Source organism: Camelus bactrianus, chromosome 3 (genome assembly GCF_048773025.1).
Source record: "Camelus bactrianus isolate YW-2024 breed Bactrian camel chromosome 3, ASM4877302v1, whole genome shotgun sequence".
NCBI lineage: Eukaryota > Metazoa > Chordata > Mammalia > Artiodactyla > Camelidae > Camelus > Camelus bactrianus.
In genome coordinates, this window is record NC_133541.1 from 108,875,707 (window position 1) to 108,892,618 (window position 16,912).

General features: G+C 50.1%; 1 protein-coding gene across 1 annotated transcript in view; it reads right to left on the reverse strand.

The window, feature by feature from the left end:
• Nucleotides 1-958: 958 nt before the first annotated feature.
• The window catches only part of FAT2 (FAT atypical cadherin 2), a 70,616-nt gene continuing 54,662 nt past the window's right edge, over nt 959-16,912 (reverse strand). Inside the window, exons 18-24 of the mRNA XM_010970011.3 lie at nt 16,680-16,877; nt 14,214-15,024; nt 11,084-11,229; nt 8,332-8,773; nt 6,048-6,201; nt 3,952-4,409; nt 959-2,898 (exon numbers count right to left, since the gene is read on the reverse strand). Of these exons, the coding sequence (XP_010968313.2) occupies nt 2,366-2,898; nt 3,952-4,409; nt 6,048-6,201; nt 8,332-8,773; nt 11,084-11,229; nt 14,214-15,024; nt 16,680-16,877 (2,742 nt within the window). The 3' untranslated portion in view covers nt 959-2,365. The remainder of the gene's footprint in view (nt 2,899-3,951; nt 4,410-6,047; nt 6,202-8,331; nt 8,774-11,083; nt 11,230-14,213; nt 15,025-16,679; nt 16,878-16,912) is intronic.

The window sequence follows — 16,912 nt, forward strand, 5'->3', positions numbered from 1 at the left end:
GCCAGGTGACGTTCACATGCAGCTAGGCCTCAGGGCAAGCTGTGGAGCAGCAACCACAGGCTGACTCTGGGCGTCAAGGGCTGGCTCCCCAAGATGTGTGATATTAAGTCCCCTCTCCCTGACCAGTGTGATGTGCAAAGGGTGTGAGCTGGGGGTCAGCAGTCCTGATGTCTTGTCCTGGGCCTTTCACTAACCTGCTGCTTAGCAGACTTGTTCACTAACTACAGACAATTGTACTGGAATTAGAGAATCCTGGGCCAGCCCCAGAGGTTCTGATTTTGTATGTCAGGGGTAGGTCTCAGCGATCTTTTTTTTTTTTAATTGAAGTATAGTTGTTTTACAATGTTGTGTTAGTTTCTGGTGTACAGCATAGTGATCCAATTATACATCCATATATATATACATACACACACATATATATTTTTTCATTGTAGGTTATTACAAGATATTGAATGTAGTTCCCTGCACTATACATTAGGACCTTGTTGTTCATCTATTTTATATATAGTAGTTTGTATCTGCTAATCCCAAACTCCTAATTTATTCCTCTCCCCCTCTCCCCTTTAGTAGCCATAAGTTTATTTTCTCTGTCTGTGGGTCTCTTTCTGTTTTATAAATAAGTTCATTTGTATAATTTTTTTTAAGATTCCAAATATAAGAGATATATGATATTTGTTTTTCTCTTTCTTAGTTCACTTAGTATGATAATATCTAGGTCCATCCATGTTGCTGCAAATGGCATTATTTCATTCTTTTTCGTGGCTGAGTAGTATTCCATTCCTCTGTGTGTAACACACACACAAAACACATCTTCCGTATTTTAGCCATTTTGTGAGGTGTGTGAAGTTTGGGGCTTAATGATCTCTAGGGTCCCTTCCAGCTCCCAAATTCCATGGACCTCAGATTGGAAGGGCCCTTCCCCTGACCCAACCCTAAAGAGCCTAAGTAACACAGAAGATAACAGTAAAAAAATTATTTTATTGTTAAAAAAAACAACAACAAATGACCGATGACACCAGGCATGCCATCACTCACACTCACTGTCACTCACAGCCGTGAACCATTCACACCAATGCCCTCACCCACATAGCCCCCTCTCACTGTAAGCAGCAGCCCTATGGGTAAGAGTCTCTGTTGCTCTTCTTTTTGACTTCAGTCTCCAGAAACAACACACGTGAAAAGGCAGTGGACCAGAGAGAGGGATCAGCAGGGGAGGGAATGGCAAGGCCACCAGAAGTCTCTGGTCCCTGCCACTCCTGGCTACATACATCCTGCACATGTGTACACATGTCCTATACATGGGCGCCCACACGTGCAGACACGTGCCCACATTGACCCTCCATGCATAGGGTTGAGTCGTTGCAGGTAACACTTAAATTGGCAAGCATCTGAGATGGAGGGGCAGGAAAGAACACTCCTCGTGTCTGGCTCCCTGCTTCCACCCTTCTCTGCGTGGGAGCTCTGATTTCCTTGTGTCTAGGGAAGAAAAATCCCTTTGGGACAACTCATCCAGACAGCAAGTTTGAAAAGTGCCTAAACTTTTTTTTAATGAAGAATGATGGCCTTCCTGCCTTTGGCCCAAAGTGCTTGAGAAACTTGGGCTGAAGAACCCAGAGTTCCATGAGGTCTAAATTCTTTAATAAAGACGGTTCAGGGCTGCACAGATCCTGGCAGGCCCTGGCTGGTGCAAAGTCACATGACTTAAAGAGGCGAAGCAAGGTGCTTGGAATTAGATTAGAGGAGTGGGACCTCCAGGAGACTGAGGCCAGGTGATGCTCCCCGGGACCCCTTGTCGCCAATGCCTAGCACAGTGCCTGACACAGAGCCGACTCTGCAGTGAGCATGTGAGTAAGGCAGGGTGCTCAGGCTATGTGTGGTACCCGCTCGCCTGCTGCTCACCTCTCAGCCCCTAAGAGGACACCTTGTTGCCCTCCAGGGTTGGTGACCCAGCACCTTGGTGGTTGCTTGCGAGGCACGAGCCCACCTTGGCCTCCTGAGTGCAGCTGTGACCTGTGGGACAGGATCGGCCCAGTAGTTCATGTCCTGCCTCCTGGGGGACCACTGGTGAGACATGCTGCCTCTTACCCATCCCAGGAGTCAGTTTTTCCTGGGTTTCCAGGATAATGGCTCTGCACACCCCATTTCTGCTGGTGGCCCTAGTGCTGTTTCTGGAGCTCTGGCCTCAGCTTCCCTCCATCCTCAGGGACTAGCTGGGAGTCTGGAAGAGCACATTTCAAGGTCCGGCAGCCTGGTCTGGGTATGGGGGCTTACCTCCTCCATTCCCAGCCATGCTCAACTCACTCCCTTCAAGACAGAGGAAGATACCAAGTCCTCGGCCTCCCGCCTGCCTTCCATCTGAGGACAGCTAGAACATGACCTCCTCACAGCTCCCATAATCACTCTCCACCATGTCAGAGCCCTCATAGTTGGGGGGGGCCCGGGGCTGGCCCCGGCCTGTGGGATGCCCACCCCCCATCTCGCACTCGGCGTAGGAGGGCCCAGCCCGGCTGAGGCGCATGCTCACCCCCTTGTAGCCCCCCTCTGCCAGGCAGGGCCCTCCCCCTCCCTGCTGGAACTGCGAGTGGTAGTAGCTGATGGCTGTGTACTCGTTGAGACAGGGGGCCAGCAGGTGCTCCCGGGGACTTGGGGGCCATGGGGGGATCAGATCTTCCAGGTTCTGGTTGCTGTAACGGGGTGGGAGGGGTGCTCGCTTGTTTTCCAGCTCCAGCGGGAAGGGGAAGCCGCCATAGAGGCCAGTGGGGTCCGGCATCACAGCTGGGGTCTGGTGGTGGTGAGGCGATGGTGGCCGAGGGCCAGGGTTCACTTCGGAGTGGGGATATTCCCAGCGTTCCCTCCTGGAGTAGGAAGGGGGCCAGACCGTGGCTCCACCTGGGTACACTGGAAGGGAACAGAAAGATGGGGTGAGCTCTGAGTTTCCCTGGGGAAGGTTCCAGCTGGCCTTAGAGCTGCTCTGCATGACTTAGCACGTGGTAGACATGGGCCAAAGAGGGGGTGGGTGTGTGGCCCACCTATGTGCGTTGTCCCTGGCAGCTTAGATTCATATCTAGAATCCAGTGGGGCCAAGTTCAAACCAGAGGTTTAACTCAAAGCCAGCCCATCTTGCAAATCTGTGCCATGGGTCCAAGGGTCAGTGAATAAGGTAAGAATCGGAATGGCTCCATGCAGCCCACCCCTACTCCTGGAGACTGCAACTCCATCCCAAGACCTACTGGTGAGTTTTGTGTCCTCAATTGAAGGAAACGGACACACATTTTGGACTAGGAGGTGTGATGGCATCTATCGCTGAGGGTAATTAAACGAGCTGTGACTTGGAAGATTGGAGGTCAGGCATCCTTGCTCCTAGCTCTGTCCCTACTACAGAATAGTTGGATGAGTAAGAAAATCTTTGTGGGCCCCAGTTATCCTAATGGCAGAAAGTTAGTGAAAATACCTGCTTTAACTATTAGTGAACAAGCCAGAAAATATACAAATTCACCTCCTTTTGAGCCAAAGATGAGAGGGGAGTGAAGGCCCTGTGGGCCAGCCAGGTCTGGCCCAAGGCTGCCGTACCTCCAGACTGCGCAACCAGAAACTTGGACTACTGCCCCTCTTTCCCTTTCCAGAAAAGCACAAATACACAGAAGCCCCTCTTTCACCCCAGGGATCCTAGCCACCCCTACCTAGGGTCTACAAGTTTCTTCCATGCACATCAATCCTTTAGAGGAGTGGGTTATGGTGCAGCAGAATGAGACACAGACTCTGAGTCCAGAGGCCTGGGGTCTGGTCCAGCCCACTAGTGTGCCGCGACCTTGAACACATCCCTTCCTATCCCATCCCTAAGGGGTTGGACTGGATTGTGGCCAACACCCTGGTGCCTCCAATAATGGAGTGTTTCGGTCCACTGCCCCCTTATGTCAACCCCAGAGGCCAAAGACCTGTGTCTATACTGACCCATCTCCTCGCCTGACCAGGTCCTCTTAATGATGGCCTCATTGTCAGAGTGGGAAGTAACCACAGCTGGTGGGAGTCTGGGAGGCACGCTGCAGACCACTGGCCGTTGCTTAGAGCTGGGTCCAAAAGTGACAAGTTCATTTGGAGCTGGGGTCTTGCTGGGCTCCAGTTGGTTCAGGTTGTTGCAGGAGCTGGTGCTCAGGGGGTTGAGCTCAATGGCAGGCATGGCTTGGGTGTCAACACCAATGCTCCTGGCCAGGAGGTCTGGGTCCTCCATGGCCACGGGTTTGTGGGACTTGCAACGGCGGCAGTAGAAGAGAAGCCCAGCGGAGCTTACAGTGATGACCAGTAGGGCCACTATGATGATCAGAATCTCCAGCTGCCCCCAGTCCCCCCTTTTGATCTCAGGGGTGACGAGGCAGTGTCCTTCTGAGCAGCCCCTTGCCTCCATTTCACACCTGCAGAGACAGAGAAGTACTCAGAGTGTGGAGTCACTATATTGCCCTTTCCATGTCCTCTCATACAAAGATTGATGGGATGGAGACCCCTGCACTCAAGCCCGCCTCTCTAATTTTCCACAAAGAAAAAAGGTAATTATCACATGTATCAACCTGTCAACTTCAGTTTCACATCAACTTTCCATCCTCTCCCAGTGAGGTATGTGACTCAGCTATAGTTTCATTGAGGACCATTTGAATCTAGGCTTTGGGCATTTCCATCAATTTCCACCATGAGATTTAGGCCTTGGATACACTGCCCACCACTGAGGTCAGATTCCAGTTATATACTACAGTAGAGGCAGCCAGCATATCCATCTGTCCTCCGGATCAGGCTCCCAGGACACAAGTCAGCACTCACCCAGCAATGACACCCTGGCACAAGTGTTACCCGCTGTTTTTTCTGAGGTGGCAGGAACCCAACATAGGCCTACACAGACCTTAAACTGGACAGCTTTCTCAGAGCAAGCACCCAGAACCATATGACCTCTCAGGTCACCATCAGCTTGGCTTTCCGTAGTGTGAGGCTCCTAGGAGACTCCTGTGGCCAGCTTTACACACTTTTAAGGGGTATTGGGGAAAGGCTCCCTCCATCCCACATGAGTCCCAGTGCCTAAAATTTCACCACTGACAGCTTGTCCTTTTGGGTTCAGTGTTGGCCTCCCCAGGTTCCCCTTTTAAAATGCAAACACCACTCTCAGTCAGGACGTGTCTTTCTAACACATCCCTACAGCAGGGCCAGGTGCACATGGCGGGCCGGAAATGCCAGTTGCTGAGAGAAAGGACTTGGATTGTAAACACACAGAGGAATCTTGGACAAGCCCTTTCCTTCTTTGGGCTTCAGTTTACCCATATGTAAAATGAGTGGGTGGACTACATCACTGGATCCCTTAGGCACATACTGACAGCAAGGGGATCCCTTAGGATCTTGTTACAAGTAGAATCCCAAACCTCATTCCTTGGAGATTCTGATTTAGTTGGTTCAGGAATCTGTGTTTTTCACAAGTCTCCCTCATGATTTTTAAAGGTTTCCAAGTAATTTCCAAGTTAAATCAGAGAATTTCCAAAGCCTCTTTATGTCTAGGATTCTAGCGATGATTCTCCTTCCCTTGCAGCCCCCCGATCAGCACAATACAAGGCACAGGTAGCTTGTGGTGGGGTTTGAGACCCCCCACAGTGCCTGTACCAAGTGGAATCATCGTCCCCAGGCCGCTTTCTGGGAAGTCACGGTCTAGAGCAAGAGAATATGAATTAGCCATTTCCAGACTTCAGCAAAGATCAGAACCGCCTGAGGAGCTAGCTGGTAGGAAGTACAGATTCCTGGGCTCCCGCCAGGTGGGTCCAGTTCAATAGGTTCAGAATAGGGCTTGGGAAATCTGTCTTCTTCACAAGCATCTCCCCTCCCAGTGTGCTCTGATGCAGGTGAGGGGGGTCGGGGAGGAGCCTTAACACGTGGCAAAGGCCAAGAAGCCAAGTTTCTGGAGCACTCAGCCCCTGGCTGCCCGCCAGCTTCTCTAGGAGTCAGAGTGCAGAGGTCATTCCCCAGTGGTGCTAAAACAGGGAGAGGAGCCAATGGTAGATGGCCTCTCCCGTGCTTACCTGTCTCCCATGTAGGGGTGAGGGCAGTTACAGGAGGCTCCTTCGGGGGAGGATATGCAAGTTCCACCTTCCAGGCAGGGCGTCGAAGTGCAGTTCTCCTTTCTCTGTTCGCAGTGCCTCCCAGAGAACTGTGGGGGACACGTGCAGACAGAGCCTAGGGGGAAGGGAAGGGAGGTGAGGGAGCCGCTGGTTTAGCAGTGCAGCCGCAGGCGGACAGGTCCTCCAGGATGCAGGGGCAACCGCGGCATCTTTGCTGATTCCAGTGTGCACATTTAGCTATCGGGTGCCTCCCTTTGCCACAGGCACCGTGTTGGGCACTGGTGTCCCGCTGCACAAGAAGAGTTGTCCCTGCCCTCCACCAGCTTACAGTGTACAGAGAGCGGGCATCTAAAGAATAATCACGGGTGTCCTCATCGTCATCCTAGACGACACTATTTAGTGTTGTCATTGTTCTAAGAATCTTCAGGTATTAGCTCATTTGATCCTCCTGACAGCTCTGAGATTGGTTACTGCTATTGTCCTCATCAGGCCCAGGTACGAGTTGATGGCAGGTCAGGAAATGAGGCCCAAGGGAATGTCTGACATTTGCTCAAGGTCACACAGCAAGCAAACGGCAAACTTGGGATTCAAACTCAGACAGTTATAAATAATATCAGTATATTAGTAATTATCATAAAAATTTGTTTTATTGATGGGAAATGTTGAGGGAGGGGACTAGACCAGGCACGCAGAGGGTTTCTTGGAGGAGGTGATATTTTAGTTGAGACCTGAAGGATGAGTAAAAATTAGCCAGGCAAAAAGATAGAGGGGCAAAGAGGAAGGCATTTCAGGCAGAGGAGAACGTGCACAAAGGCTGGGAGGAGAGAGTGTGGCATGTCACCAGGGTGGGCGAGCCTAAGGACCAAAGTGGCGAGTGGGAGCTGCAGGGCCGGGAGGTGGGAGGGGCCAAAGCATATGAGCCATATGCAGAAATTAGGAACTGGGGCTCCCTCTTAATAGCCAGGGGAAGCCACCTCGAGGTTCTAAGCAGGGAAGTGACCTGCTCAGATCTGCATTGTATACAGAAGGCTCTGATGCCCTGCCGGAAGATGCTGGCGGAGGGAGAGAAGCAGGAGAGCAGGGAAGTGCCTGGTGTAGAAGAAAAGATGAGAGGTGACGGGGGCTGGGGGCAGACAGATGGCAATGGGGATGCAGAAGCAATGGACTCCTTGGATATCTTGCAGGTAGAAATGACAGTATTATTAGTCAGGCAAAAATTAGAAAATGAGATAATGCCAAGTGTGGACACTCATGCACTTGGACGGTGGAAGGACAGACTGCTGCAGCCAGGTTGGAAAGCAGTTTCACTCTCTTTAGTCAGAATAACTGTTAGTATACCCTAGGTAGGTGAATTCCATCTCTGTGTGGTGGTGGTGGTGTGTACACGTGTGTGTGTGTGTGTGAAAGAAGTTCGCATATAGGTTCATGAGGTGACATGTGAGGATGTTCAGTGCAGCATTGTTGACGAGGGGGAAGGTCCATTTCTGGGAGAGCAGAGAGGGGGGAAAGGTCAGTACACTCACACCTTGGAGACCTGAGCTGCAGTGAAAAGCAGTGAGTAAGAATTACTTGTGGCAGCGTGGATGGAAAAGTATAAAATGTGATATACCACTCATGTAAGTCAGAAACTCAAGCATGTGGAAAATAGTAATATCATTTTGAAAGAACTCATGGAAAAAACTTTTGCTGATGGGTTTGGGGAAGGGAGAAGGATTAAAGGGGAATAAGAAAGAGAAAGTAGCATGGACCAGTGATGACACTAAGATGGGTGATGAACTCAGCCTTCAACATCAGAGGTCCCCACGTGTACCCTACCCTCATCCAAAAAAGTGGAATCAAAGGTAGTTCTTGCTGAGGGAGAAAGAAGACTCCTGGCCTCCCCTAGTGTAAACCTAGCAGATCCAACCTGTTACTCACAAGACCAGTGAAGGAAAGAGGGACATTTGGAATCGGGAGGCAGAAGTGCTCCACTGAGATCTGCACCCCAAGCATGCCTCTCACCTAACTGCTTTGTGACCTTGAGTGAGTTTCTTTACCACTCTGGGTATCCCTTACATAGCTCAGTGGTTTCCAGCAGCAAAATGGAGCTTTAATGGCTCTCTTCCCAACCCCCACTCTCCCTTGTGGGGCTGTGGTGGAGGACTGTGCTTTGTAAACTCTACAGTGAAATACGATTGCTAGTTCAACACGCGGAGCCCTGTGAAGAGCCTCCTGGGATAAGCCTTGGGGTGAGCCCCAGCCTCACCTGCCCCACGGCTCTGTGAGCACTTTCCACCATTGAGACATGGGTTCGGGCTGCACTCATCACTGTGGAAGCAGCACTGGCTGAGGGCCCACCTCTCCAGCAAGCCTGCCGCCTTCTTGCCGTGGGCCAGCAGCTCCAGCACCTCTCCGTTGATCACCACAGCATCCAGACAGCCTTCGAAGCCCTGGGAGACATTTGGGGAAGAATTCAAGAGGACAAGGCCGCCCAGAAAGAGGTCTCTTTCAGGCCTCAGACCCTGGCAGTTCTCTGGGAGCACAAGAGAGGCGTTGCCTGTGCGGTCAACCAACAGGCGAATGGAAGCGTCCATCTCCTCCACCAGAACGGAGTGCCACTCTTGGTCATTCACGTGAAACTGGGAGGAAAGTTTTCCATAGAAGCCACCTGGGCATCGGTATTCCAGCTGGAGCACTCCGTTGACCAGCTGCAAAGAAAACCCAGATGGCCGTCAGCGAAGCCAAGAAGTGCTTATAAAAAGCCCTGCTCAGAAGCTGCCAGTGCAAAGAATGTTAGTTGTATTTTCACAGGCTGGAGGAGTAGTCTTTGTTGATTCTCGAGGCTCTTTTAGACATTGTATTTGTAGAGCATAAAAACCCTCGAAGTGCTCTCCTGTCTATGGTCTCATGTGGCCCTCATGGCTCTCCATGGGAAGGTCTGAACAGGGATGACATCTCCATCTTGCAGATGAGGAAACAGACCCGGCGATGCCTTGTTGATCAAGACCCTGTCGTTTGGATTCTTCTTCACAGGCCTCTCCAGGGTTCTACACTCCTGAGCCTTCAGAGACACCAAAAACCTCTCTCTCACCCCTCACCCACCACGACACTGAAACTGCTGGTGTCAGGGTATTCGGTGCCCTCTGTGTTGCCAAATCCCATGATTGATATCACTTCCCGTCTTACTTGACCTCAGCGGCATATTATGCAGCAGATCACTCACTCCTTCCTTCCTGATACACGTCCTTCACCTGGCTTCCCAGATAAAATCCTCTCTTGATTTTCCTCCAACATCACTGGTTGCTCCTTTTCTTTCTCCTTTATTGGATCCTCCTTGTCCCCCAACCTCTCAGTGTTAGAGTATCACAGGGATAAACCCTTGGTCTACTCTCTTTGCAGTCTACATTCACTCCTTGGTGATCTCCCCCAGGCTCATGGCTTTCAATACCAGATGTGTATGGAAGCATCCCAGATCTTAATCTCCAGTCCAGACCTTTCTCACTAACTGTTTATCCATTTCCACTTGGAGGTCTAATAAGCATCTCAAGCTCACATGTCCCAAACTGAACTCCCCCAGACCTGCTCTATCCAGATCCTTGCCCAGGTCTGTTGGCAGCTACTCCTTTCCTTCTGGTTGCTCAGATAAGAATTTTACTGCTTGCTTTCTTTCCCAGACCTCATTCAGTTCATCAGAAAGTCCTGTTGGCCTTATGTTCAAAATCTATCCAGAATCTGAATTCTACTTCCCAGGTCTACTGTCATTACCCTGATCTAACCTGCCATCATCTCTCACTCAAATGACTGTCTTTTGGCTGAGTCGCTCCACTTCTATCTTTGTTCCTCTAAAGTCTATTCTCAATACAATAGCCATGAGGACCCTTTTGACACCGTATTAATTCTCTGCTCAAATCCTTTCAATGCCCCTCACTTTGCTCAGAATAAAAGCCAAAGTCCTTAAACGGTCTATGAGACCTTTATGGTTATGTCCACGTCCTATTAAACCTCTGCCTCAACTCCTGCTAATACTGCCCCCTTGCTCACGTCACTTAAGCTGTATAGACGTCTGAGCTGTTCCTTAAACATGCCAAGCAATGTCCTGCCAATCACTATTCCCTCTACCTAGAATTCTGTTCCATCAGAGGCCTACATAGCTGACTCCCTCGCCCGCTTCAATTATTGTTCAGTTATCACCTCAGTGAAGCCCTCCCTGACCACCTTATTTAAAATTCCAACTCCCCACACTCCTGATCCCTCTTAACCTTTTTTTTTTTTAACCCAAAGCACTTCTCACATTTGGACAAACTATAATTTTCTGATTTATTATGTTTATGTTTATTGTCAGTCTCCCCCTGTAGGATGAAACCTCTAAGAGGGGTTTTTGTCTATTCACTGATGAGACCCAAGCACCTGGAACAGTGCCTGTTGCACAGTAGATGCTTGATAAATACTTATTGAATGCATTAAATTCTAACTAGCCACCAAAGTTTGCTTTCTCTGTGTCACAATGGCAGATGGCATGTGTGATAGAGATGTTAAAACCAGGCAGGCACTCTAAGACTTTCTGCAAGACATAACCAGAAGGACCGAAAGACCCTTAGAATGGAAATTCACATTTCCTCCATGTGCTTCCATGTAACTGAATGCTGGGTTTGTCATCTTGAGCACCCTCAGAGGTAGCTAGCCTTCCACCCATCTTGGGAAACACTGGTCCATTACTCAGCAAAAGTGATAAAAGCATTGACCAGGTCTAGGTGGCCTCACTCATCTATCTTCTTTCTCTCATCCCACAGAGCAGCCTGACCTCTGTTGTTGTACTTGGACATGTATCTTCAGTTGGGGTGGCCTTAGCCATCATGGCTGGGAAGTCTCTTGTTCTGACCTAATAGTCATACCCAGCATCCCTGAAATCCATGCAGGGATTTCTTTGCAGAAGTTAGCCTTCTTGGCCATGCCCATGCTGCCCCACCTCCCCTGCATGAAATGCCCACATGAAATCTCTCAGGCTGGCAGTGCCTTACCTTCAGGGAGATACCCACTGTCCTATTGCTGAACAGGAGAATGGCCTGTGGCTGGAGTGTTTTCAGGCGGAAACGCAGGTGCCAGTTCTGAGCCTCTGGGAGACTGTACCGTCCAAAGCTCTGACCGCTGAACCTTGCGGCAGTACCTGTGAAAGCCACAGAGGTGTCGCTGCCACACGAAGTGGTCCCCATGGAGCCCTCGAACTGACTTTGTTTCATTCAACCCTTGGGAGGCGAGCAAGGCCATTGCTCACTTTTTATAGATGAAGGAATGAGGCTGCAGGGTTACTTATCCAGGGTCACACAGCTAGACAGAAGCCATCACCCTGCACACCATCCTTTGGTCTCAGGGACCTTTGTCCTGGGTCGCAACTTGGGTCAGAAACTATGAGCTCAAACCATTAAGAAAACAGGAATCAAGCTAGAAATATCATTAATCAAATACGTGGAAATCAAAATTTCTATACTCCATAGTTTCCCAGTTGTTTCTGACATCACTTGGGGAAGAAGGAGGTCAAAGAGGATTTTATATATATGTGTGATTTCAGAACCACCGTAGGATTCTTTTGCCTCAAGAAAGCTCCTTCATCATTAGGAGTATAATCATTTGGGTAATACTTCCCAAATGAAATGCTGCTAAAAGTCGAGAGACTTCTGTGATAAAGGAAAAGGGTAGTGGTAGATTATGTGGCCAAAACTTGTCAGGTCCTGTGTGCTCCATTCCCCGTGGCAATTGCTAATGCACAGTTGCATGGTGAGGAGTCTGAGACTTCACCCCAACCTGAGTTTTTCAAGCTTATTTGACTATGGGATCCTCTAATGTGGACCACCTACTCTTAGCCCCTAGAAATAGCATTCTGTGGAAACCCCTTTGGGAAATGCTGTGTTTTATTAATTAATGCCTTCTCCATATTAAAAAAAAAAATCCACTCTTCCCGGAAGTGAGTTCAGCTATTAAATCCCTAAAACCACAGTGTGAATAAACTTATCAGTGGTCACGGGAAGGGGACCAGCCCGAGATTCCTAGGGAAGAGGAATTGTTGAAGAGAGAGAACACAGGCCAAAAGGAGGAGAAAGACGAACCACAAAGTGAGGCTCAGGGAATTACAAGGTCCTCAGATGCTGTCACACCGTACAGCTAAAACACTCTGATGCTGGCAATTCCATCCCGGCCAGTAGTTATTGGGTAGAACATTGAAGATGATCTAGATTAAGAATTCTCTAACCAGGCTGAATATCCTATCACCAAAGAGTCTTTTAAAATACAGAGTGCTACCCTCAGAGAGTAAGATTCTATAGTTCTGGTGGCACATTCACCAGAATCTGTATTTTAAAAATCTCCCCATGATGGGTGTAGTGACTGGAAGAGAGCCCAAGGTAGGTTTCTAAGATGCTGATCATGTTCTGATCCTTGATCTAGGTGATTACCTTGAGCTAGGCTGGTTACACAAGTGCATTTGGTTTGTGAAAACTTGTTGAGCTGTACACTTAGGATACATGGATCTTTCTGTATGTCATATTTCACGAAAATGTTCAAACAGATAAACAAAAACCAAACTTCTTTCCAAGTGATTCTGGTGATAGGTAAGCCAGCTTATCTAGTATTTCTCAAAGTGCAGCCCCTGGCCCACCTGCTTCAGAATTGCCTGAGGTTCCGGCTAAAAAATGCCAATTCCAGACCTGACCCAAAACCTTCTAAATGAAAAACTCTGGAGGTGTTTCACCCAGGAGCAGGTCACTTTACAAACACACACTCCCTAGGTGCTTTTGCACAGTCTTGACTCTTAGGACCTTTGCAGTCCAAGGCCAGGGGGTCAAGAGAGAACCTTCAGCCATCACAGCTTTTCCTGTGGCCGACTCCAGGGTATGAGACACAAGAAGAAAAGCCCCTCGCCGCCTGCCACACTCCCAGAGTGGCTCACCCAGCCTAAATCCAGCAGGCCCTGGAGAAAGCTTACAAATCTTCCTAGAAAGAATTTCCCTACTGCAAACTGAGCGGACCCATAGGCCAGGCCAGGCAGGGGGCGATGGTGAGCTGCAGGTGATGTCATTCTCCTTTTGCAAATGAACCTGAGCCGGTCCCATGCATTGGTCCTAATGCCAGGGGCGCCGGGGTGAGTCCTATCAGAACACTGAGTTCCTGAAGAGTTTGGGGAAGAACTCAGGCTTTAGAGTGGGACACACAGGTATCTGGTATCTGAACAGCCAGCCTTTCATTGGAGGCCGTACAGTTTCAGGCAATCAATACAATCCCCATATCACAGTTTCCACTGTAGATGGAGCCAGTGACCCTGCTTCCTAAGGTTGTGATGACAACGAGCTTAGATAACATACACACAGAGCCTGGCACATAGCAGAGTCCTTATAACAGCAATGCTACTGTGTGAATGACAGCCACCGTTGATGGAGTGCTTAGTACGAGACGGGTTAAAATGCTTCATATCCATTAAGTAATTTACTCCCCAAACCAACTCAAGGAGGCAGATGATATTATCTTCATTATTTCAAGGATGAGAAACTAAAGCTCAGAGGTTTTAGTAATCCACCCAGCGTTGCACAGCTAGTAAATGACAGAGCTGGAATTTAAACCTGAGCTGTCTAATCTAAACACTGAGGTTAAAACCATCAGGCTATAGCAATAGTAGCAGCGTAACTTAGGTTAACTGACCGCCTTCTCTATGTCAGGCACTTTTCTAAGGGAGCACTTGATACTTAATACTCCTTCAATCCATACGACAGTGCAAAGGTGCAGAGAGGTTAAATAATTTTCTCAGCTCGCATGGCTAGCAAGTGGCAGAGCTGTGATTTGAACTCAGCACCCCAATGCCAGAATCTGTGCTTTCATGCATGATGCTGAACTGCCTCTTATATCCTTACCATTATTTTCAGAATTACAAAAAGTGACAAGTACTAGGGTCCATGACTACGTGACCACGACTAGGGTCCAAAAGGGTCTATTCCATGACTAGATATTGTGAGTCCACGTCTGTCTCACAGTGGTTTGTGGCCTTTAGCCCTGTTAAAACTACCCCACAGAGCACTCCTTCCCCCCTCCCCGGGATCTCCATCCCTAGAGTCCGGCTGGCTGGCCCAGCAGCGCGGGGTGCCCTGGGGGAGGCCCATTCCTCACCATTACAGGAGCAGTTCCTCTCCAGGCGGTGCCGCGGGGTCAGGATGCTAAGCCTGGCTGTGCTGTATGTGGGCCCAACCCTGGGCTCCAGGTGCGCTGTCTCTTGGCAGATTTGCCCCTGGCAGCTTGGCCCCTGGCAGAGCATCACGGGCATGGCTGACCTCATCTGAATTCCCACTGAGTGCTCCATCTCCTTGGCTGAGCGAGTGATGATGGATGCCAGCTCCTGGAGCTTGTAGAAGGTTCCGGAATGCCCCTCAAAGACCAGAAGCATGTCCACCCCGGCTGTGGCCTCTGCGGGCTGCAGGCTGGCCAGGTGGATGTTGGCTCGTTTGATGTCCAGCTGGTTGCTGAGGAACCTCTGCAGGTTCCTCCAGTGGTCACTCACCAGCTCCTCTGGGGTTAGCTGGTGGAAGCCCAGCCACATGGTCTGTTGCAGAGCCTCCTGCCCCACATGCCAGACATGGACGTGGACCCCGGCAGTGGTGGAGAATGTCCCGTCACTGACTGTGACGTTGAACGCGTAGCGACCACGAGGCAGCCCCTGGGTGGCGATGATCTTGCCATCGGACGCGCCCACTGAGAAGCGCCTGCCCAGTCTCTCCTCTCCTGCCAGGCTGTAGGTCAGTGTGTCCTGTGGGTCTCGATCTGTGGCATGGATTTTGCCCACCATGCCGCCCTGGAACTCCTCCTCCCCGATGGTGATGAAAATCTCCAGTGGGAGGGCGGAGGGTGGGTAGTGGCTCTGCTCCCTGATGTGGACCCTGACCAACGTCGAAGATGAGAGGGGAGGGGTGCCGCTGTCTGACACCTGTGGGCAAAGCAGGCATCGCGTTACCACAGGACTGCAGCTGTCTGGGGCTCCTCAGGGAGCCGTGTCCCTCTGCTAGGGAGCAGGCTCAGCGTGCTGTCACATTTGAAAAGGAAAATGAACTCCGGAAGCACTGAGGCCTTTGTGGAGGGAGTTACATCCCATACCACATGGTGAAACTTAACTCCATCTTCCCTTCTGACACCTCTCTGAGCCCCTCCTGAACCTCTCCAGCCACAAGTGGCCTCCTTCCTCTTGAAATGCTCTCATTCTGTCTTTGTCCTTAGAAGAGTCATCAAATGTCTCCTAGCAATACCAGGATGTATCCTTCATGGCCCCTGTCAGCCTAAGGAGGTTCTCTTACTCCCCTTTACCTCTGTGACTGGGGTCGGGGTCAGGGTGGGCATGTCTTCTTCAGCTCAGCCAACAAATATTTATTGAGTGCCTTGTATGGGCCAGGCCCTCTACTACGATCAGAAAAAAAGAGACAGTGAGTAAGTTGTCAAATAAACAAGAGATCAGACTCAGATAAATGGAGCGTGTGACTGAGATCTGAATGGGGAGAGACCTGGCTTCCATCAGATGGGAAGGAAGGTGTCTCTGAGAAGTTGACACTTGAGCTGAGTCCTGAGGGAGGAGAAGAAGTGACAGAAAGGGAATTTCGAGTGTCATGTCAGGCTCTCGGTTGGGCAAGCCTTCACTAAGCAGGGTCATTTTACCACTTGTATGTCCTCCAAGCAGCACTGTAGCCTAAACAATAAGATGTTTGCCTGAGTTGTTTCTCAGGACTTGGAGTCAGCTGTGTCTAGTTAGATCTGAGCTGGTTAAGACTGGGTCAGACCACGACCCTTTAACTGGGCATGCTCAAGTGTCTGCTTGGTGACCTTGACGTCAGAGGGCGGAAAACTCCACCCTCAGGTAGTGCTAAGTGCCTCCGTTTCTGAACGTGCAGAGGCCTGCAGCCTAGTTACACCTGCGCAGAGCGATGGTTACCGCACCTTTTTCCAGTCCCCGCTCCCTGTGGTCCCCACGCTTCAGACCCCCTGCTTCTTTCTTCTTTGTCCCATAAATACCCTGGGCCCCTCACCGTTGGGGAGGTGGATCTGAGACTTGTTCTTCTATCTCCTGGCTTGGCTGCCTTGCTAGTAAACCCTCTCTTGCTGCAAACTTCGGTCGGTTTGCTGTGCAGTTGGACAAAGTGAACCCACTTTGATAACAACACCGATTCTCAGAGGCAGGCCTTTGACTAGACCTGAGATTCAGAGAGCTGTTCTGGCCAAACACCAGGAGTTAGAGGCCAGGGTGAGGGGATTCCCTTCTATCTGGGAGCAGGGCAGGAATTAAGAGCTTGGGCTCCGGAGTCAGAGAGCTTGGGTTTGAAGCAACCCAGCTCTACCAGTTAGTAGTAGTAATATTTTACTCCAGTCACTTAACCTCTGTGTGCCTCAATGACCACATCTGGAAACTGGGGGTAATGACCATACCCACCCTAAAGCATGTTGTGGGTATTTAGCGCAGAGATGCACGTGAGGCACTCAGCTCAGCGCCTGGCACATAGTAAGAACTCTGTACATTGTTTTTTCTAATATGAAAAGCACTGATAGTGCTTTTGTCTGTCCCCATAGTCACCACCAGTGACCCAACACTGCTCTCACCTCGATCTGAAGCTGATACCATTCCTGGACTCTCTTGCTGAGGCCCCTTGTGGTCACCAGCCATCCATCTGGGGTCACTCGGAAGGCAGAGCCATGGTTTCCCTTGGTGATTCGAAATGAGTAGGGGGGGCCATTCTCTGGGGAGTCCGGGTCACTCAGGATCAGCTGCAGGACTTTGCTGCCAATGGGGGAGTTTTCCTGAGATCAAGAGTGACAGGAAATCAAAGAGCAAA